Raw genomic sequence first — 24,800 nt, forward strand, 5'->3', positions numbered from 1 at the left:
TCTTATCAAGGCCTTGGCAGATCTAAACGTTCTGATTGTTCCCTCCATCTGTTTCCTAAAACAGTACAAGACAGTTAAACATTTCAAAATGGTGCTTTATAAAGTGATGCCAAGTGGCTTTTCTTTTCTTTCTTGAATTATGATGAAAGGCAGTAGATATTTTTTCAGCTGTTAGTTCTTTGAGGTTCCTGAAGTACTTACTTACAGAGTATATAACAACCATCTCTTGTACAGTCTAATGCATCGGAATAGTAAGTTATCCCAATTTCTTCCCTTTCATCCTAGGGCCCATTTTAGTGCTATAAGTAGCCTGAGATTTAGATGTAGTCGACTTGTTTTTAAAAGTGCTAATTTCCAAGGAGTTTATATATATTTACAGTGCTTCAGTGCCAGGTTTACCAGGAATACGTCAGGTGAAATAAACTTAGTTTTCTGCTCTGTTTGAAACATCTAGAAATTAAACCACTGCGAAAGGATTTTTAATCTTTTGAGAACAGTTAAAATTTATAGCTGAGTTTATTTATTTATAAATACTTTATCTCTGATTGTATACAAATGAAATAAATAACTTTACTTAATCCTTTGCATTTTTATAGAAGGTAAATGAAAGTAAAACAAAGAGCATTTTTATTTCCCTTTTTGAAAAAAATTGGAAGTAGTAAAAAACAAAACAAGCATATAACATCCTCCAAATATTGTAATGCATTTTGAGCATAGCTTTATTTTTTCATGAAACAAACATCCCTTATGATTATCCCTATTTTATGAAACACATGATCTGTCATTTGTAATTCAAAAATAAAAGTACTCTTTTAAAATAATAAACCCCTCTTTTCCTGTTTCTTTTTGTCTAGTTTCTGCGTGTTGAAAATGAATTATGTGGTTATTTTCACCTGTGCCTTCTTGATAATTTATTCCAATGAATCCCTCAAGTTGGTATTGTCCAGGTTGTTCAGGCTAATTTATTTGCTAAACTACTATAAATTGCTATTTTTTTTACAAGTAGCATACAAAATACACCAATGATCAAAATATAGTCATAGTAATTGGGCTATTTCTTATAAATTCACAAAAGTCAGTACAAATATTTGTTCGTGGCAAGGGCCAGCTACTGTGATTAATGACAAATACAAAAATAACCAAAACTCAATGCAGAAGGCGGCTTTGGTTTTGCATGGCAGATTTTGCATGGCAGATTTTGCTTGGCAGATATGGGGAAAACATTATGGATATATATACACACGTATATGTAGTTTCTATACCAATTTTCATGTGCTGGAAAACCAAAGTCAGGTGAAAGAGGGGTTGGCTAATACCTACTTATAACATAGAACCCACTCAGCTTAGATGAGATCTTACATTCCTCAATTATTTTTCCTTCCACTTTGTTGCTAGTCATCCTATGAAAGTTATGCTTCCAGAATAAATGAATTTTATTTGTTTGTTTATTTATTTAAATTTATTGACCAGCCAATTCTCCTGGAATCTAGTGGCTTAGAAAAGTAGGAAAACATAGAAACAGCTAAAAACATTGACTCGCGCAAGCAGCCCAGCCTAAAACAATTCAATCAATGGCAAAATAGGGGTCCTTGAACAAATAGTAAATATCAGTCCCAGGTCTGGGGCCAAAGCCAGGTTTCCAAAGATTTCTGGAATCCTAGGAGGGAGGGTGCTTTTCTTATCTCTGGGGAACTGCTATTCCTGAAGCTGGGGACCACAATCGAGAAAGCATGCTTCTGATGTCCCACAAGAGGACAGTGTTTAATGGAGGGGACCTTGAGTACCTCCACCAATATGATAAGTAGGTACCTCCAGTGCCTTGAATTGCTGGAAGCCAACCGGCAGCTAACGCAACTTGGGTTGCAATAGTGATGAACGGGCACCTATTACTGCCTGTGCCACTGTACTTTGAACCAGCCATAGCTTCTGGATGGTCTTCAAGAGTAGCCCCATGTAGAGTACATTGCAACAATCCAAGGTATGAATGTCTGAATAACTTTTTGATCGAAGAAAAGATGCAACCGGGTGTATAAGATGAACCAATGCAAAGGTTCTCCTGGCCACAGTTTCACGCAGAAGAAGGAGTCTACCAGCTGCTTTGCCCAAGGCATTTTGTAGCTGTGAAACATTTAGGCAGCCTCTGGAGAGCTCCTACAGCCTCCCTAGCCCATTAAAGCCTCCCCTATCTCAACATCAATCAATATCCAACTTTCCAGTATCTGGAGCACAGATGAGGCATAGAGCTCTGGCAGGCCATTGCTCCACTGGTTTCCCTGTCCTCTTCAGCAGACATAACACTAATGCTGCCTGACCTTGAAATTGCACTGGCCAGCCAATCCCCAGTATGCTCTTGCTTGTGGTCCAAGGCTCTGATATCAAACTTCAATCTGCCAACCCAACAGAGGCCAGCACAGGTCCTCCACTTCTGCCCCTCTGGATCTGGTGCTGAGAAGCCGCCATGGGCTCTGAGAATCCAGCTTCAGCCTCTACCAAGGCCTTGATCATCATCAGCCTCTTCTCGCCATCCTGCTACCATAGCGATCAGCCAGTCATCTTGCCAATGGAAGCCTGGCAGCTGGATATATAGACTAGAACACAGGTGTCAAACTTGTGGCATCATGTTGCTGTCATGTGACATTCCATGACATTTTCCTCCTTAGCGGAGCTGGGTGGCCGTGGCCTACGCATGACGCATCCGGCCCGCTGGCCACCAGTTTGACACCCCTGGACTAGAAAGTGCAACAAGAAAAAAATAAAAACAATATCCCATGGAATTCAGAAATAGAGTACTTAGACTTTCAGTGGAAATAATCTTGCTCAAAGAAGGATGGGAAGGAAAACAAAATAAAAATTGGGCCAGTCTTCTGTAAACAAGGCTATATCTTAAATGAGTGATGCTGCCGACATTGTGTTGGTTATCGCTTTCTAAGATTCTTCAATAAATAACATTTATTCTAAATTCTTGGGTTTTCCTGTGAACGTATCTAAATCCTGTTTGAACAAATGAAGTTAATAGAAAATGCAATATGCATATGAGATGAGTCTATGCATGGCTTAAGAAAACAGGTGTTTATTAAATTGGGGCCTGTCCTTAAGCAGAGTGGAGCAGCCATTTCAGAAGAAATAAGTCAGGCAGCCACAGTACACTTCAGAGAGGCAGAACACTGTGCAACTTTATTATGTCTCCTACGTGACCCGTCACTTATCACACATCAGTTAAGAATTACCAGTTACAACCTAATATGCAGTGGCAATCTAATTCTATACATATGAATATACGAATCTATATGTATATATAATACCTTTGTCTTCCAGCAGCAAAATACCTTAGACCTGCCAACAGTCTATAGAAAAAATGATCTCATGAAAACTATTTCTGCCCTTCTTGACCATTTTAAAATATCAATTTCCTATGTATTAAAGTGTATGAATTGTAAATTGGTGCTGTAATTCTATACTCACCTATTTACCTAGGAGTAAATCTGTGGAATTCGATGAATATTCCTTCTGAGTCAAGTACTCTGACTGCACTGCTATATACACTATTACTCACAAATGCTAATCTATTAAATAATTTACATAGGATCTGGACAGCATATAAGAAGAAACAAATCTTAAACCTGTGGTTCCATCAGTAAATTTTTATTTTAAACATAGCAGTAACATAAATAAACAACAGAAGAAACTGAAAAGAGAAATTGTTGAATGAAATTTAACAATATAAACCAAGTGGAAATACAAATTCTGTCAAAACTTTGAAATTGAATTTTATAAAATTCTGAACCAACTAAAATTAAACGTGATTTAAAAAATAAATTAATAACCACAAGTTCACTATTATAAATGCACACATACACACAAAAAAATCTATCAGGTTCAATTCAATGCCATTCAAAATTAATTTAAGACCAAAGCAGATAAATACCATATGCAAACAAGTGAAGTTCTCACTTGTGGATTTGAAGAAAACAAAAATAGAGATGTAAGGACAATAATAAGGCAATATTATTCAGTAATGAAAAGGCAACAATAAAATATACCTCCATCAATTGCTGTGAGCACATGAGATAAATCAATATTTACATAGAAAAGTTCAGAAAATAATTTAAAAGCATCTGTATTTTATAAAAGAAAACAGCAACAACGAACCGAGATCATAATCTAACAGTAAAGTAAGCCTGCTTAAACTCAAAAGATTAGAGAACTAAGCATCTTTAATTGTTAGACTGTGACACTCATTTTGGTTCCTGTAAAGTTTGTACATCCATTTGGTCTATTTTATTTACCATCTTTCCTTATAGGTTTAAAATTCACTCAAAAACATTTGCAGTTGAAAGCTTACAACCATCATCATAATGACCTGTGTTTTCTTAATGGTTATCAGAGGTATGAAAAACCTGTGCTATGTATTTATATCAAACACATTTGCATGGGGTAATAAGGTAAAGGTTCCCCTCGCACATATGTGCTTCCCGACTCTAGGGAGCAGTGCTCATCTCCATTTCAAAGCCAAAGAGCCAGCTCTATCCAAAGAGCGGTCCTGTGGCCGGCATTACTCAATGCCAAAGGTGCATGGAACACCAAAGGTGGTCCCTATTTTTCTACTTGCATTTTTTATGTGCTTTCGAACTGCTAGGTTGGCAGAAGCTGGGACAAGTAATGGGAGCTCACCCCATTACGCGGCACTAGGGTTTATAACCGCTGAACTGCCGACCTTTCGATCGACAAGCTCAGCATCTTAGCCACTGAGCCACCGCATCCCCTATGGGGTAATAAAGTGTAAGCTAAATTAAAAACAAGAAAAGTCAACATCCAGGTTTATATTAGCTAACATCCAGGTTTATATTAGCTAAAACCAATATAAAAATATTGATATTAAAATTTAACATCTGAGATAGATAGTATAATGCTTCCACATCGGTACCAAAGCATTTTCATTTATGTAAAGTTACATACTGCTCCCATAAAGAAATGTGGAACAAAATGGGGATCCACAGAAACCCAGTAAGGATTCGCAAATGTGAAAGGGGCAAGATTGTGCCCAAGGCTTTGTTACCCTATTATATACAATCTATGTTAAATAAATGGTGATTATATTCAAACTATTCTGGAGGGGGAAAAATACAGAATGAGGATTATCCAGTCAAAGATAAGCATTATCAAATCCCTTTGATTCAAAGGGGAGATATAAGCATCTGCTTAAATTATCTCCTGCTGAAAACAATGAGACTTAAAGAAAAAAACAAATATAACCCTGCCTGAATTGTTCCCTTATTTATACATTAATTCTAAGACCAAAAAAAGAAAAGAAAAACAACGATAAATTATTATCTTGTAAAGACAAAAAAAGGAAACTTAAAAAGTTTATTATTTAGTGCACAGTTTCCTATTATATATGTATTTATATAATTCAAACTTTATTAAATCATACTCATAAGTTAAAAAGAAAGAGTGCTCCATGCTACAAAATTTTAGTAATTGGCTAAAAGACAGAAAAAGTGTTGGGGGACAGAGAAGAAAAGCAGCTTTGTGTATCCCAAGAGATATCAGTGCAAGATACCATAGGGTAAACAGAGGCATTTTCAATAAAGTTTGCCCTCATTATTCATGTGTACCAGTGTAATAGTAATCCTTTCTTTTCTGGAAATGTGGGGGGGAGGGAGGGAGGGAGGGAGAGAGAGAGAGAGAGAGAGAGAGAGAGAGAGAATGAATCTGAAAACAGATTCCTAAATTGAGTGTAGTTTTGCTGGAGTCCATTCTTAAATTGAATGTCCCAATTTCCATGCTTACAATTTACTAAGTGGCTGTGTGCTTGGATTCTATCTGCAGAAATAAATTAACTGTGGATGCTCCAATGTAAGACCTATATCATTCAGTCACTTAGTCTTATTCACAGGCCTTAGGTCTAAAAACATCCACTAGGTTTCCAATGGTTCTTGCAGCCTGTTTAAAAGGGTGCATAAATACGAAAATATACTTTTTTTTTGTCTCCACAGGGGTTTGATTTGTATCTGAATACATCCTCTATATTTCAGTTTATGGTTTCAGTACCTCTTAACATTTCAGAAATGATTGACTCTATTGGTAGAGAAAGAAAATATTTTACTTAAAATGTAGTTATTAGAGCTGGCTGTTGTGTTGCACACAAAGAATAAAAATATGCATGCCTCAAAATAGGCTGCTCAGACTAATACCTAAATTATTTTAACAAAATATTAGAATAAACTTTACTATTTAAAAACCATGTGAAGGCACTAGAAAAAGAAAGCAGATTATTTAAAGAGCAATACACTCTTCAAAATGTTAAAATGAACTAAAATTTGACATATATACACCCACAAATGTAGATTTTAAGGATAAGAATATAAATTTTTGTGTGCTTCAATTTATGAACGTTTTTAAGCAATTTTTGAGTTTGGCCTGTGTCTTGCACATAGCTACATAATATCTTTAAGAGCTGATGATGGAAAGTCATATTGCCAAAATTTCTCAGGAAGGCAACTAAGAGTAAAAAACTTACATTTATCTCAATCACCTAATAAAACCCTGAAAAAATGATTTTTCTAATAAATATAATTATCAAACACAGGCAAATAAAAATAAAAGCAATATGAATTGAACATATTTTTCCCAAAATACATAGATGTTTTGTTTTTCTGATCAATTCAAGTATTATACTTTTACTTTTATGTAAAATGCTAAATAATTTATCATTTATATTTCACTCAGTGAAAAGTCAAAATATACACAAAGCATCATATTATATATAATCTCGGCTACTCTATATATTTCCAAAATGTGACATTTTACAGAATCTTGCCAAAATATAGCAGTTATAGTTATTCTCATAGGAAAGTCTAAATAAAATAAATTTTAAATTTAAAAAAATTGAAAATCTGAATTAAATTGGGAATCACTAGAAAAGTTTAAATAAAACAAGATTAACATCTCAAAACAAAATCCTACCAGACATTATAGCTATCCAGCAGTCCATCTTGCAATACTGAAACATAGATGTCCTTTTGCTTCATCAAAACAGGACAATGATACAACTTCAGAACAAATTTAGAACAAATTATTTCACTATCCACTCTACTATCCACTCTATTTGCTCGCAGCTGCCAACAAATTGCCCAGTATGGTTCTCAGCTACTATAAATGTTTACATGAGATATAAAAGATTTCCCACCAACAAGGAACTAAACTTCAACTAATCCTTACTATTTCTACTTAGGCACCTTCCTTTTTTCAAAAAAATAGCTTTCATATAGATAAATCTATTTGTGAAAGACCTAAAAAGTCCAGTTAATTTGTTAAAATAGGAATTAAGCCAGGGGACAGTTGTTATTTTCATTAGTCCTAGATGCCAATGCTATTCATTATCTAATGCTACTATACATCTCTGCCAAACAGTTTTATTTCACTTTATACAATCATTTTTTCCTCAAGATAAATGAAATGGGAATCTGCTTCAATCCTTGAATTTTTCAGATAAAGGTTGTGTGTACTGCCAACTAACCTATCTTATGTCAATATATATAAACTCAGTGAGATTGCTGATGTTCGACTGCTCTTCTCCCTCCCTGTCCAATAAAAACAAGGAGTCCAACAAATATCGCTGATCAAGATGTAAAATGATAGATACTTCTTTCCAAACTACGGCTACTTGCAGAAATTCTCTGTTGAGTCTGTCAGAATTTTACCCAAGCTAAAGGCCTGATTGTCTTACAATAAACCTTGAAAATTCATTACATTTGTACAATCTTCTATAATCTTTTGTTCTCTACGTGTAGATTACTGAAAAATACAAAAGCAGGACACTTGCATGTTGGCTGGAGGCAATGAAACATCCTGATGAAGAATTTGAGGATAATAAGAAAAATGACCTTGGTAGAAATATGCAAAAACCATAAGTTAAGGAAAGGGGGCTGAAACATTTTTTTTAAAAGTTCTGGAAAACAAGATATTTAACAGTGGATTAAGCAGACACTTCCCTGATCTGGTGGGGGTGGGGGGAAGGGAAGATAGAGCTGAACCAGACCCAAAGATTCTGTTGCTGTAACTAACTTCAACAAAAACTGCTTCCATTTTTTAAAATTCCTTTTAATTTTTTTAATAAAGTTATATAAAAAACAAAGTGAGATTACTTCCAGTCTTCTTGTGACACTGAGTTCTTGGTCTAGTCTACCCCACCCTAAATTGGGATGACAGGACTACAGACTATAGATACTGAGTTTGAATTTGCACAGTATTATAATTGTTATAATCATCCTGTAGCACAGCTGACTTGCCAATGTATATTTTAACTAGGACAAGTTATTACCAACAATCCCGCTGAAAACTAAACTAGCTTCTAATAATCAGACTCTTTTTTACATATGCAAGGAAAATCCTACAAGCAGTTCCTTATAGGGAGGAAAATCTAAAAAAAACACGCTTACAACTCACTTCTATAATGTGAGTTTATAACTTAAGCCATAGTGTACCTATGTGCTGTCTGCATTTACATTTTCCCCTGAATAACAACTAATGGGGGAGAGAAGTTAAGAACCCTAGATCTTATCAGCAATACCTAGACTAGAGCATTGCTAGACTTAGAGTTTTCTGTATCACTTTGGTACTGCCTTGTAGTTGTTCCAAATTTGCAGCCTGAATATGGTAATCTTACTCAAAAGTCTTTTAGATCATTCAGAAATGTAGACACAATTCAAAAAAGCCTTGCAGATCTTACCATATTGCATTATGGTGACAGGAGCAAGGAAAATGCCAGTCACTACTTAGATTTTTAAACCAAACCTTTAGAAAAACTTCAAAATTCCACCGTATTATAAACCATATTTGTCATTGAATAGATGGAACTGCAAGGAGACATTCAGCAAAAGAAAACTAAATATGGCTTCTGTGTTAAAGGTAAAAGAAAGAAACTCATTAAAAAAACCCCTCATAAACTGAAAAAACCATTAAGAGGTCAACAGGCCATCATGATGCACATTTTGCTAAAGAAAAATACAGTAAAAGTATAAACATATGGAATGAACTCAAGAAAACAACATCTCAGTATTGGCTTAATCTGGACACGGTTCCACTGAGATGCTCTGTAAAATATACATAGACAGAAATTCACCAATATTTTAAAACTTAGGGGGATGGGGCGGGGGAAGAAGTGAGGAAAAGATAACTGAGAAATTAAAATATATCCAAAATAGGTGTTCATTTCCCAGTTGTTCAGGATTGACTTTGAGAAACTTTGTAATAGCAATCTTCTGGATTGCATCTTCCTGCAGAGCCAGGTAGTCCCTGCACACCTGGTTCTCCTGGAGCTCCACGTGGGCCTTGCATACCAGTAACTAAACAAACAAACAAACAAGAAACTGCAATTAATTGTTTTAGTCAAAGATCCAGCAGTGGGTCGTGACTTTTATTTCAGAAGTTATGCATTACAGGGCAACTCAATTTAGTTGTTTTTGAATATATATATGATTGTTGTATTGTCAAGAATGGGAGGAGTTGTATTTACCTGTAGGACCAGGTGGGCCAGGATCACCTGGCAGGCCAATTCCAGGCTCACCTCTTTCACCTTTTTGTCCTCTGTAGCCTAGAGAAGATAAATACAAACAGAATAAGAGTGCCCTGAAATGACACTGTTAAAGTTTTGTTAGACTCTTTCCTCAAAGAGCATTTTAATTTATTTTCCCATTCAGGAAATTTAGGCAATATTGTACCTACTTCCTATACATAGAAAATTCCCAATGGAGAGGAGCAGAGGTTGACATAAAAGGTGCTGGCTAGATATATTTAACTATGTATTGGCATTAATTTTGCCTAATTTGGATTAAAGTGGATTTGAAGACAGGAAGGTGCAGTGAAAGGGAAAACAATGGATTCTTTTTGTTAGTATTTGAAAATAAGTTTAATGGGGAATTGGCAGGGAATTGAACAACTTTGCAGAAAGTTTAGAATATCATTAAAAGTGCTGAGCACAAGGCGTATTACGATATGACTTGCAACCGGAGATTTCAGCAGCAATGAACTGCCGAAACAAGTACAGGGTAAAATATAGCTTTTGTTTAAACACAGGAAATTTAGGTTCAAGTATCTGTGCTTAGTTTACCAAGGAATGGATAATTACAGAATGATGTAGCCATTGCATGCTTTATATGTGAAGGTTGCTGAAAAATTCAAGGTTATTCGGATATTGTATTGAGCTGGTTCACATACTGCACTAAATTCACAATATATCATATAAACATGATGGCTTAGTACAATATAAGAGCCTAACCACAACACAAGCATGGAGATCTGAATTTAAGTTTGCACTAGTATAGAGAATACCTACATCAGTTTTTCTTGATCAGTCACCGTTCTGACATATTTTATGTCCACACTGGGTGAAAATTCTGGGAGTGACAATCCCAGCACATCTGGACTGTGCTAAATTGGAAAAGGCTGCTCTACATGATCAGTGGACTATATGGAAAATAGTGATACATGTGGAAATTATTAAAAATAAGGTGGAGAAGCTGCTTCTTTGAGATATAAATAGCATTTTTTCCCTTGGGAATATTAGAATTCCATTTTGATAGACATGGAGAACATTCATAAAGATTTGGTAGGCCTGGGTGGATCTATGGCCTTAAAAATAGTTGTTTCTGAGGAAGACAAAATGGCCCTCCTGGTTGTTCCCTAAGACTGAAGTCCAGTTTTAAAGTTATATGAATATATTTCACCTTATGAAGTTGTATAAGCAATTCTGAAAAAAAGTTTCAGATGTCTTCAGTGAAATCAAGAGAAAGCTTATAGACAATTGTGCATCTTTATATTCATCCACATTATAAAGCTCCAATCTGATATTTGAAAGTGCTGTAATTTGAGATACAAAGTGGCTTTGTGAAAAAGCAGGATGTTAAAAAAAATTCCATCTTTTATTGCCAGAAAATGGGAAGGCTAATCAATGGTTCTGAAAAACTGTCAGGCACCAAAGGAATCCTCTTTTTGATGGACAAAAGGTTTAAGGGACATTACAGGAATTAAAGGATGAAGATAGATACATCAGATAGCTGAGAGAAACCAATTCTGAATTGCTTATTTCCAAATGCAGGGTCAGTTCACATTGTTGAGTCACACAATTTTAGATGGGTTGTCATCTAAAGAAGAAATATATTGAAATAAATGATAACATGGGTCAGAAATGCATATTTGAATGCATAAGTTGTAGATTTGAAAATGCCGAGGTCTGTTTTTACTACTTCTGGTTCCTAATTCTGTTTCTGACACTGAAAAAGAGGTTCAAACTGAAAATTACTTTGAATATAAAGTATGTGCGTGTGTGTGTGTACCCCAAAGGGCTTAATTTAGGAATGATTTAACTCTTTGTTCACTGTTGTTCAAAGTGATGCTCCTGATCAAACAGCATGACCACAATTTGAAAGGAGGCAAAGATGTATGTCTCCTTCTAACACACTTCTCTGCTTGCTTCTGAATAAGGAAAACAAATGTCTTTAGCAATACATTCAGAAAACACAGTTTGACTCTAATTGGGAAGCAGCATCCATGTAGGTACAATAGCATGCTAGATACTGACCAATAGAAGCCAGCTCACCCACCTACTCTTCGGCAGAACAGCCATGGTTTGCTTTATCAGTTGATTGAGTAAACAACATATATTTGAATTCATAATCATGCAAAGGTATAAATCATGATTCACAAAGGACATAGTTCACATATTTGCTAAACCAAAACTAAAGAAGCCATACCATGACTTAGAGGTAATAGGTGAATCCAGCCTGTGGCTCAAGAAAACGAAGAATTGCATCAAAAGCCTGTAGCTGAATTTTTTCTCAGCAAAGTGAATGCATGCATACATGCCAGTGCTAACATGAGATTAATGTTCTAGTGTTGTCAGATGAAGGGAATTAGAACAACACAATTATGGTTAAATGCGATTTCAATTACTGTTACCTCAACAAAACAAACATGTCAGGAAGCATGCACACCGCTTAGAAAATGACATATATTAAAAAACAAACTGACAGTGAAATGTAATATCTTCATAAATTAAAAAGTAATAAGAATCATTATCTTCATATATAATCTGGGAAACTATGTCTTGTTGAATAGAATTCCTAATGCCCTCCAATTACCATGATTAATTTAATAAACACCTTAGTCGGAAAGGTACATAATTTATTTTAATCACTACACTTTCTAGCAAGAGCATCTGTTATATTTGTTGTTTGTTATATTACCTTCCTTTATTTTACAATAAAAATCATTGCTCCAAACTAACCCTACTGAGCTGTAAGAGGCATCTTCAGGAAGGATGAATACAGTCCAGATTTTGGCTATGGCCTTGTGATTGAAATTCTGCTTTGTTTTTTTTTACAAAGGTGAGGTTTTGATTGTGCAGCCGTATCTGCCATCTTGATTATTTGGCCCCTCCTCTGCCCATGGGCACACCTGGTGCTATACATTTAAAAAGTTTTTTTCCCTTAGATATCCTCTTAGGTATCCACACTTGGATATCTACCATATATGTATCATGGCTAAATAAAACAGATAAATGAAACAATAATTTGGAACCAGAGGTAAACAAGAAATAAGGCAACCCAAAACATCTCCTGACATGAATATAAAAGTCAATTCACAATTTATGACTATGAACTCTAAAAAACAATGATCAGTCACATCCAAATTACATAAAATTGTTTTACATTGTTGAGCAGTAACAAAACATTTATGAAACATTTCATCAACGATTTGTAAATTTTGGCTTTATTTTACAGAGTCAAAACAGTAAGAAAAACACTTAAATATTGTAAGAGAATCCAGATATTCAAGAGCAATCCAAAACAAATATATGTCATTAACACAGCAGTTTTAAATATGAGGTATATTTTAGTAATTATTAAACTTCCAGAGTTTAACTTCATAGTCTACCTGAGTGACATTTTAAATTTATTGTGAAAACTATGGCGTTATTATAAGGTTTTAAACTCAAGTGAAACAAGGTATAACCCTAAAATTCTCGCAATTAATGTATGATGAAATATAGATAAGTTATTTCAGCATATATTTGATTTGTTAATTATGATTTATTGTAAAGATACAGTTGTAATATTGCAGTAATCAACCACATTGTTAGCCCTGGCAGCATTTGGGAAGTTTAGAGGCAAATGCAAAACCTGTTTAGATGAGTAGTACTTCTTTGGATGAGTAGAAGTCCAAGAAGAGACAAACATAGGCAGGAATACTTGAAAAAAAGGGATGCTGACAATAAGACATTGTATCCAATTATCAATGAATTTTAGGCTGCACATCTGAGTCTTCAGTCCTAAAGGTAACAAAAGTCCTGCTTCTTTGTAAGATCAGAATCTAGGCTTCCCATTTAGAAGACTTAAAAGGTGCAGAGTTCCTTATTCACCTACAGGTGGGTCAGCAATCTTTTCAGATGCCAGCACTCTGGCACAACTTTGAGTGATGTTGGAGATAAAAGATTTTCCAAGCTTTGGCTGTCTTGCAAGATTCTGGACATTAAAATATTACATTTTATATATTATATTATATTTGAGTTAGTACCATCTAGGAGGGCTGCAGAGGTTATGGTGCCTATGTACTGTACTATAAACCTCTTAACTCGACAAGAAACATTAAAATTGCTAGAAATTTCTAGAAGACCTTCTAATGCCAGGTGTAGGAATTCATGGCCATTAAAAAGACGCTTCTCTCTTTGATGTATGCATTTCTTTTCCTTCTAAATAGAAATGTTGGCATGTTTTGTCTTTCACTCAAAATCTGCCTTAGCATATATAACATTTTTTTGGTGTATATTTTTATTGAATGGGAAACTTATAGTACATTATAGTTCTCCACACTTGAGAAAATATTCTTCTTCCCTCCAGTCTGATGACAGGACAATAGATTAAAACTATGAAAATCATTTCTGGTTATTTATCACGGAACAGGCTATGTTTCTATAGTCCATTGCTCTGCCTTCTACTAAACTTAATAATCGGACAAGATGCATTTACATCAAGGTACTTTTTACTGAGAAAATTTCATGTTTGGGATTCAAGGTTTCAGAATATCTTTTAAAGAATTTGTTCTTTATCTTACAAATGTGGAGATCTTTGAGGAATATTATATATCATATCAGTGCATGGAACTAGTTAAGAACAAGATTGTTAAAAAAAGTCAGCCACTGAGACATGTTTTAGAAATCCATTCAGTTATCTGTTGTATTGAAAAAAAACTTCTGTAGTAATTTTACCCATTATTTTCATTTCAACAAAAGCACATATAACGTGTCTACAGAGGTAGTCCTCTGTGAACAAATGCAATTGACTATGGAATTTCCATTGCTAAGGAGTGCAGTAAAGTGTGTTGCCACATGATAAGAGTTGCCAAGCAATAGAAATTCTGGTATTCCTGGTTGACGCCAATAAGCAAATTACTGTGAGTTGTTAAGTGAGGATCTGGTCGCCATTTGTGACCTCCTGTCAACTTCCCCATTCACTTTGCTTGTCAGAAGCCAACAAAGAAGGTTGCAAATGGCTGACTTTGGGATGCTTTGATGGATGGAACTCTAAGGACTGGCTGTAAGTACCAAACATTCAGCGTTGTTGTAAGTCTGAATGGTCACTGAATGAGTGGCTGTTAAGTAAGGACCACTTACTTCTAAAATCATTCTAAATTGTGCAATTTTTCCCATTTGCAGATCCAGTTTCTGCCTCTATTTTACATACTCTGAGTCACCACCAAATGGTGCTGTTTCAATTGTACGAGATAAGCAACCGGTCACTTCCTTGGCTTTCCTGCTCTCCATCTTAAGCACATCACTAGTTGGTAGGAAAAGCATCCATCAATCATGCCACTGTTGCAGGAATAGGAAGGATGACTTCAGGTTTCTTTCTATCTTCCCTAGCTTCTTCCTGGGGTTTTCCTCCAACTCCCCATTGTACTCTGAGTAACAAACCAAAAAGTCATGCATGCTGAGCTGCAAATAGCACTTAGACTCAAGATTTCTCTCCCTTCCTTTTCCTTACACAGATAGTTCTTGACTTATAATCATTTGTTTATCCCAAAGGTGCTTTTTTCAAAAGGCAACTGGACTTTGTTTTTCCTTGAAGAAGTTTAGTTTCTCATCCAAGAAACTTCTTCAGTTCTGAGTTAGAACTGAAGAAGCTTCTTGGATGAGAAGCAAAATGTCTTCAAGGAAAAAAACAAAGTCCAGTTGCCTTTTGAAAAAAGCACCTTTGGGACAACCATGACCTGAATGACTGAGAATCCCCATCAACATTGAACTATTTGGTTAGGGTCTGTTCAAAGTTACAGTGGCATTGAAAAAAGTGAGTTATGACTAATTCTCATGGTCATGTGATCAGAATTTGGATGCTTGGCAACCAGCATATATTTACAAAGGTTGCCTAGTCCTGGGGTCATATGATCACCATTTGCCAACTTCTCAACCAGCTTCTGACAAGCAAAGTCAATGGGGGAAGCTGGATTCTCTTAACGACAGTGATCCACTTAACAACTTCAGTGATTTGCTTAACAACCATAGCAAGAAAAAGGTCATAAAATCAGGTACAACTCACTTAATAATCACCTTGCTTATCAAGGGAAATTCTGATCCCAATTGTGGTTGCTAAGTTGCAGACTACCTGTATAGACAATACATGTGCAAAAAATATTCCATATTCTGTTGAGCAGCCATTGGAAAACACTATTGTATGCATTCAGCCTTGTGAAAAGAGTTGAAGCAATTTCAATATTGCCAGCCTAGTGTTACTGCAAACTTCTGATTGGCCAGAATTTGAATTTACTGGCTTCCAATCACTTTCAATATTCTGTGGAAAATCTAAAAAAAATGACAACCTCATCTCCCATGTTATGAACTATGGGAAGATGTGTTGAACTCTTTGTAACCATCTGGAATTTGGCAGCTCAAATTGGGTAGTCCTACAGTCGTAATCTTGAGTATCCAAAATGGGAGAGGTGAACGGAGAAAAATTAGTTGGAAGCTACAGAACATCTCATGAGGTAGGGAAGGATGGATAGTGGGATTCATGAGTAATAATCTGATAAACTGGAGCTTTGTAAGAGGTTGTGTGACTTGCAACTACCATCTGGTGAATGGGAATGCTTCTCAGCAGCCATTTTGGAATAGTGTCCATTTAAATGCTCAATATTCCTAATATGCCATTTATCCCCAAAGGCTAAATGGCTTGTAGAAGCGTGAATGCAGTATTGTGCATTTAAAGAAAGCAACATTGATGGTAGATGTATTTCTCTGAGAAGCAGATTTTACAAGCTAGATCTTTTGGGAAGTAAATGAACCTGACTTAACTGAATTTTCAACTGCAGCATTAGCTCTGAATTACTGAAATGTTTACTGTGCAGGGGCACCTGGATATAATTCAAAGTACACATTTCGTTCAACATTTTAAAGCATGGCTGATTTAGGGTTGGTGCACTGGGGTAATATGCTATACTCAGCAATATTCTGCGATAATCTCTTTACAACTATAACACTAAAAGCAGCTTTTATTATTTCTGTCACTAGAAGCATTGTTTCTAGTTCTTCACATGCCAGTGGGAAATCATTCACATTATATCTTTGCTTTGCTGGTTTTTGTTTTCGTTTTTTTTACAGACATCTTTAGCTATTCACTCTGTGCATCCTGGTTAAACAATCTCAGCAACAGAGATATTCAAGTCGATTATTTACAAGAATTTGCATATTTCGTTGAGGAGCAAGCCATATTCTGAAAAAGCTCTAGTCCTCTGTAACAATGCTTGATCTTTTCATTCTGGTTCTTCTCATTCTGAGCTCTTTCTCAGTCTCTAAGCCATTATTCTTCTCCTTACAGCTTTGTGTTCCGCCCTTCTTCAGCTTTGCTTTCATGTTCTTCATTCCAGTCTGACTTGCTCTGATTCCAGAGCAGACCAAACTAACAAAAAATAATAATTAAAAACTACCTATACTTATATAGGGTTTATATCTACTACCCTAATCATAGTTTACAATACGAGCTTGAAATATCTTGTTTGTACATCTAAAATGGCAATATAGTCTGTTTTCACTGATTCACTGAGACTAATGAAATGTAATACTGAATAACTGTAAACATTCCTTTTCCCCCAGTTAATCAATATCCTGCTTTACAGAATTTTTCTTTAGATACTGTACAAATCTAATTACAAGAATATATGTATGTAGTTAAATTTACTGGAAAAGTAACAAATTGTAACATTTATAGTTTTTCATTTTGGCCCCACTTTAATTTGTATATATTTTGTAACAGATTGGATCCCTAAGATCAGAAACTCAAATAGCTGATTATGGGATAATCCTCTTATTACTAATATTCAGGTACTAATTATCCAGTTGGAATAATTGTAGATTAATAAAAGGAGCATATCAGTATCCTGATGTGATCAGTTATTAAGATTATGCACTAATTAGAAGTGTTTAATATACAACAAAACAGACTCCTAAACAAGTTAATATATTGGTCTAGTCTAGAAAATGGTAGTATGGATTTAAAAGTTAATTGTTAGAAAGCTACTACCTGTATAGTTTTACTCAACTCTGAAGATATTTGAATACTTCAAAAACAAAATATGCATATAGGAATGAGATTGGAAGCCCTACCTGGTGGTCCAGGTTCCCCAGGTGGCCCAGGTAATCCATCTTTTCCTGGAAGACCTGGCTTCCCATGAGTTTGGGAAGCTAGCATGGCAGCAGGCAACTTCAGCTGAGACACAAACTGAGTCATCCTCTCTTCATTTATTAAAAAAGCAACAAGGATAATAAAATAGCATTAAATGTCTTTTCAACACTTGGAAAAATATTTTTATCTATAAGTACAGTATTACAGTTTATAATTTTTCAAATTATAAGTGGTCATTAAAGTGATCATTTCTTTTTTTCACTTCTCCCTTTCTTCCTGGCCTGCTTTCTGATTTTTCCTGACCTGTGTATTTGAGTTTAGCAATATGTTATCTTTTTCATGTGTTTAATTGCCATGGGTGAAGGACCAATGAGAGAAGCTTTATTATTTTTAATTTTTAGCCTTTTAAGTAGGCTATTGTTGGGTGGTGATGGAGTCTCCTTGGTCTGAAACTACCTTCTAGAAGCATGAAAGGAAATAGATAAATCTATGTAATTCCAAGGGAGTTTTGTGCACTTCTCCCATACCCCCCCTTCAGCTTTCTGCCTCATCACTTATTTGAGTTCTAAGCTTGTGTGCTTTAATAAAATGATAGGGGAACTTGGCTGGGATATGAGAAGTGCACACAGTCTCTCTCTGCAATTAGTCTAGTCTGAACTGAAACCTATTCCTGTGTCAGGTATAGATGGAAGAAAACTGGGCCCTGTTATCTTTCAAAATCTTTGTGGGAATCGTGTGTGCAATAGATACGATTGCATTTTTATGACACCATAGTAATTATAACCTTTGATACAAAATGTTGCATGGAAGATATGTATGTTAATTAGCATCAACTCTTCCTAGAAAACAATCATGTATCTTAGTATTCTTTAATTCAAAGAACAAAAAGGAGTCATTCTTTAGGAAACCTCTGTGAGTGCCTAAGTGTAGGATTATTTTGTTTCATTTTGTTTATTCTGTGATTATTTTTTGGTCTCAGTCAGCAAAGAGAAAGAAAATGCTGAGAAAAGTTACAGATTGCACAGGCTAGTTACCCCCTGCATAATATTGATTGAAGAGGAGACTGGTATCAAAGACTTGGTGAGGAAGCTGGCAATATATGTTACTTTTCCTCCATTTTATTATGTTTGTGTAGCCTCAGAAACTGATGCTGAATATCCCCTCTAGCTCTATGTAGTTTCAATTGCCTCTGGTTTGGATAATTTCACTTTAGAAGAGGAAAGAGAAGAAAGTCATCAGTGGGTCTTCTTTTATTTGATTTTACTGCTTCACTTGACCCTGAGGGTTTTGCACATCAAGAACACACTAATGTGTTGCATTGTGCAGAGTGTTACAATATTTGGAAAACCAAGATTAAGACAGACCACCAAGTGCTTAAAAATATCCTTTTTTATTGTTTGTCCAGCACTGCAAGAAAATGTTTTTCAATTAACTTTTCCCTAGATACAATTCATCATATTTTGGAGGACATAGGATGGATATATAAAGGTGCTATAGGTTTCATTGCTATCTGCCTTTTAACAGGTGGGTATCCTTTGGGATTCCAGTACACATTCACCAAGCAGATCAGGGATGGGTTCTATTTACCTTTACTACGGTTCGCAATGGGAATGTGCATGCGCAGATCACCTGTGATGATGTCACGGCAGGTGGGTGAAGCCTCCTGATGGTTTTACTACTGGTTCTATAAAACCGAACTAAACCGGGGGCAACCCACCACTGAAGCAGATTGTTAGTTAAAGGTATTTTGAATGTCAACCATTATTTTTGATAGGTGACTTGGAAGGAACCTGCCTGCCTTAAGCATTTTAAATGTATTTGTATAAATGATGAAGCTCAGTGAAATTGTTTCAAATGATACATATCCAATAGAGCTATAATGCACAATTGGAAGCAAATATTTACAATGAATACATTTGCCATTTCCTTACCTTCAAAAACTCTAAGAACCTCCTGTCTGACATATTTTTTCATTTCCTCAAATGAAATTGAATCAGCCTGAATAAATAAAAATGAAATAAAATGAAATAAATGAAATAAATAAAAAAAGAAAGAGATTAAGAATAGATGGCTTGGGCTACAAAATCATCAAAGACTAAAACATATGAAGAACGGTTGCAGGAACTGGATATGTCTAGTTTAATGAAAAGAAGGACTAGGGGAGACATGATAGCAGTGTTCCAATATCTCAGGGGCTGCCACAAAGAAGAGGGAGTCAAAGCACCTGAAGGCAGGACAAGAAGCAATGGGTGGAAACTAATCAAGGAGAGAAGCAACTTAGAACTAAGGAGAAATTTCCTGACAGTTAGAACAATCAATAAGTGGAGCAACTTGCTTTCAGAAGTTGTGAATGCTCCAACACTGGAAATTTTAAAGAAAATGTTGGATAGCCATTTGTCTGAAATGGTGTAGGGTTTCCTGCCTGGGCAGGGGGTTGGAGGTCCCAAGGTCCCTTCCAACTCTGTTATTATGTTATAAAACGAATAAAATTGTCTTCCTGTTTCTATTAAGAGCTCTGCAACAATAAAAGTTATAAATATAATTCATGTAATGAAAATCTGCTAGCATCACTACCATCATAACCATAACCACCCCTGTCACCATATAAGCAATACTACTGCCTAGAAATACTTCTTTCTCAATGATTCTTTCAGTTTTATTTTGAATTTTTTAAAAAACAAAAGATGGCCAACTCCAACCAATAGACTGCATGTAGACCTGAAGGCCCAGAACTCCTTCCAACTGCAATTTCTGAATATAAAAATTGGATTTTCTTCTGGTGTAGAAAACATATACAAGCTGTTGTTTAATCTTTAAAATAGGCTTAGAATAGAAACCCACTTCATTATCTTTCCTCCTGTTGTGTCCTTCCCATTAAATAATGCCATTTTGCCCACTGTAGCTTTATCCTCTCCAAAATGTTAGGTGTGACACATAGCCAATGAAGGTTGTCCACACCCTTCCCTTCACCTTACCGGTATTCCTGGAATTCCTGGGACACCTGGAGGGCCCTTTTGACCTGGAGGTCCTGAATTGCCTTTTTGCCCTGTAGATCCAGTAGGTCCTAGGGGCCCTTGGTCTCCTGGTAAGCCAGGCTTCCCCCTTTCACCTTGTGGGCCCCTGTCTCCCGGTATACCTTGATCACCCTGTTGAAACAAACAAAAAAAAATGCTGTGTCAAATACTTTGCTTAAGCTTTCATTTATCTTAAATCTCTTGAAAATGAAAATATTAAAGTCAATTAGAGGGGTGCAGTCCTTTGTATTTCCAGCCAAAAACATGCCTCAGAGCTTTGCAAGGTGCTTACATAGCACCTTCTGCATCTTCCTACACATACTTATTTCCCCCTTAGGATTACACAGCCACACTATTTTTGGAAAAGAAGAGTAACCAGCTATGTTGGCATCCCTGCATGTTTTGAGCCATATTTTTTTTTTTTGCCTTCAAATTCAAAACACTTTACAGTCGTCCTTCTAAATAATATTTCTTTACACTATAGAATAACATTCTGTGAAAGAACCACATAGAGAAGACCGAGAAAACTGGAACCCATTAACAAAACAACCAGAAAATCCAATAAAGTTCTACTTTCTTATCAGCTATAAGGTTTTAGCACTACAAAAGAAAGAAAATATAAGAATATAGAGGGCTGAAGGACATGATGCAAAGAAAGGAAGATCCATATGAATTTCTATTCTTCTAATTACAGATTTTTTAAAATACCTCAAATGCTTAAAAGAGATCCTTCTTACTAAGTTTATCTTCTGAATTTTGGATAAAATAGGATGGAGGACACAGCAAACCCCCCCAAAAACTGCTTTTCTCTTTTATGCAAAGAAGTTTCTTTTGACAATGCCCCTAATGTGTTTATCGTAAGACTGTAAAGACAGTGTTGTCTACAATCCAAAAGAAAATGAAATAAGTCTTAGGTGTAATATTAATTATATAAAGTGGTCCATTACTCAAACTGTAATTATGAAGGTGACATATACAACTTAATTTATATATATATGTATGTATGTATATATATATATGTATGTATGTATGTATGTGTGTATATATATATATATATATATATATATATATATATATATATGTATATGTATGTATACACACACACACACACACACACACACACTTCTTCAACTGGTAAACAATGGGTAACTACATAAATCAGCCTTCTCCAAGCTCATGACCTCCAAATATACTAGAATTACAAAAATATGAAAAAATATCAAAAATATCCTGCTGCAAATTTTGGGAGCTGAATTCCTCATCCAACTGGAGGACAATGCTTTGTCTACAGTAGTATTACTGCCTGCTTATCTGAGTGTCGGCTGTTGGAGAGAATTCTAGACTTTTTATTTCCTTCTTAGCTTTTTTAACTGCCTTTTTGAATGGTGTATAAGCAATAAGCTGAAATGAACAGGATAACACTTAATAGGAGCAAATATGGGAGCAAATATATGATGGGGAAGATCTGGCTTGACAGTAATAAATGTGAAAAGGACAGATCACCAGTTGTACTGCAGCTGCTAAAAATTTCATACTATTTGGGGATGCCTTAATAGGGGTATGGAGTTCAGAGCATGGGAAGTAATATCCCACTCTAAGTCAGACCCCACTTAAAATACTGCATCTAGTTCAGGTTGCTTTGGTCAGAAACTTGGAATGAATTCATTAAGACTTCTAAATAACCTGCCATTTTAATATGTTTGATTTCAACTGTATTAATATTCATTGTAAGCTATAATACTTCAGTTTATATGCATTTATATCTTACAAGTATGCCATGTAAATTGCAAATAATAAGTTGGATAAATAGTACGACAATTGGCAAAATAACTTACGCGTTCTCCTTTGGGGCCTCTATCACCAGGTTTACCCATTAAACCCTACAAAAATGGAAAGTATTGCTAAAATATATACTCCTGCTGACAAAGGCCAAAAGCACAATTATATTCTGCATACATAAATAGTTTTCTTACCTGAGGACCAGGCAATCCATCTTTCCCACTTAAGCCCTAAGGGGGAAAAAACCATAATGATCCTCATATTACCAAATATCTGCATTTTGCTATCTGTATCTTAAGACAGAACAGAACATAAGCATAAAGCCCTCAGGATGCAAAATCTCAACTGATAAAGTGATTGAAGACAGTTGGCAGTTGCCCCAAGTCCTACTCATTCAGGTTCCAAAGGCATTCTTCAATCACATAACCACAAAGTGGTTGTAGTTGGCTGTTGGACTTAGAGTAGCATTTAATGCCTGTAAATTATTGGTAAAACTAACTTTTAAAATAATATAATAACATTACTCGTTACTATATAGCTAGCTAGGTTAGAGTATGCATTTTTATTATTGCGAGGTCAGTTTCCTTTACAGGTATGTTTAATTGCTGAGGAGAGGTTTCCCTCCTAAGTCAATGGAAAATCCCAGCAAATTTTAGTGGTTTCATTTTGAGGACCTGCAAAGGAGGAGGAAACAATAATTTGGTCGAGTAGCTTTGCAGGGACTTAATAATAATAATTAATTAATCAGATTATGGCATAAATTGTTTATGGTGGTCACAGGGATTATCGACACACTGGGTGCCATACCAAAAAATCTTGTATGGCACTTAGAAAAACTGTAAATGAATCCCTGTCTTAGGTCATACCAGAATCCCTTTTTAATTACTCACAGGTATTCCTGATGGCCCTTCTGGCCCTGGGAAGCCAACATCTCCAACAGGGCCTCTTTCACCCTAAAAGAAAAATAAAGAGTCTTTTATATTAACTGAAAACAATCAGAATACTTATACTATTATGGGAGTGCTGAAATCTAAGTCCTCTTACAGGTTCTCCAGGGATTCCTGGTGGCCCTGGAGTGCCATGCTTTCCCTGTGAAAATAAATACATAGAGAATCACTTTTAAAAATCAATTATTTAGTCTGCTTTGTAATTACAGCTGTTTTAATGTATATTACATTACACTATATTACACTGATATTGCCTGAGCAATGAATTCTTCCTTAATTATAAAAGCTGTTGGTTCCATTCTTATATATACTAAAACTATACTAATTTAGGCTATTCACGCTAAATTCAATGACACTTACTTCTGAACAGTAAAGCATGTTTTTCTAAAAATTATTAGAGATATCTTGAGATTGTTAAATCCTCTTAGGATACAAACTGACCCTCAAACACTTTTTAGATGGCATAAATTAAATGAAGCTTTAGTTATAAAAATATATCATAAAAAGAAGAGTCATGACTTAGGGGTTGCACGTGTTAGTTCTTCAACCCCAACATCCCAAAAGAAAGACAAATCCTGAAGCAAAACTGTCACATTTCTGTTTTCTATTCCCCCACACTTAAATCAAAGTAAGAATCAGAGCAGAAAACCCCCGGAAGGTGAATTCCTCCTATTCCTTACATGTGTATAAACTGGGTGAAAATGTATAAAGATTTTGTTATCACTCTTTCAACTGATAACATCACATTAATAGATGCCCCTGCAGATTCTCAACAAACCAGGAGGTTGATCTATAGCCCAGCCCATCTGAATGTACCCACTGCAGTAATACTATAAAATGGATTACAGATAGAACAAAGAAAAAAATAGAAAATATCAGATATTCATTCATTCATTCATTCATTCATTCATTCATTCATTCATTCATTCATTCATTCATGTGATTCTTCCAGGATGGATTTGTTAATTCTGAATATAAGTGTGGACTTGTTTTTTCATTGTCTTGTTATTTGTTTTAATTTCAGCATAAAATAAATAAGGAATAATTTTCCTTAAAATATTGATTTACTAACTACAGAAAATTTCCTCCAAAATTGAATGCTCAACACTTTCTAAATATGAATGGAGATCATTTGTAAGAAGAAAAAGTTAAGGTTAGCTATCAGCAGTGCAAATTGTTTGGGTATAGTCTACTTCCAGATTCTTTTGAAGATTCATAGTGAGAAGGCAAGTAATGAAGGAGGTATTTTATAGTAAGAAATGAGCATATAAGAAAAGATTAATGATTAGGTATGACAATGTTGATTCTGAATGTCCAGCAGAGTATTCGACTACAATTTCCCACAGTTTGTACACATTGTTATGTAATGCGTGTCTAGCAGACTTTAT

General features: G+C 35.3%; 1 protein-coding gene across 1 annotated transcript in view; it reads right to left on the reverse strand.

Annotated features, from left to right (window-relative positions):
- Positions 1-3,738: 3,738 nt before the first annotated feature.
- Positions 3,739-24,800, reverse strand: part of COL19A1 (collagen type XIX alpha 1 chain) — a 192,880-nt gene continuing 171,818 nt past the window's right edge. Inside the window, exons 38-46 of the mRNA XM_058176483.1 lie at positions 23,510-23,554; positions 23,356-23,418; positions 22,660-22,695; positions 22,522-22,566; positions 20,648-20,818; positions 19,604-19,670; positions 17,654-17,782; positions 9,518-9,595; positions 3,739-9,347 (exon numbers count right to left, since the gene is read on the reverse strand). Coding sequence (XP_058032466.1) covers positions 9,226-9,347; positions 9,518-9,595; positions 17,654-17,782; positions 19,604-19,670; positions 20,648-20,818; positions 22,522-22,566; positions 22,660-22,695; positions 23,356-23,418; positions 23,510-23,554 — 756 coding nt within the window. The 3' untranslated portion in view covers positions 3,739-9,225. The remainder of the gene's footprint in view (positions 9,348-9,517; positions 9,596-17,653; positions 17,783-19,603; positions 19,671-20,647; positions 20,819-22,521; positions 22,567-22,659; positions 22,696-23,355; positions 23,419-23,509; positions 23,555-24,800) is intronic.

Source organism: Ahaetulla prasina, chromosome 1 (assembly GCF_028640845.1).
Source record: "Ahaetulla prasina isolate Xishuangbanna chromosome 1, ASM2864084v1, whole genome shotgun sequence".
NCBI lineage: Eukaryota > Metazoa > Chordata > Lepidosauria > Squamata > Colubridae > Ahaetulla > Ahaetulla prasina.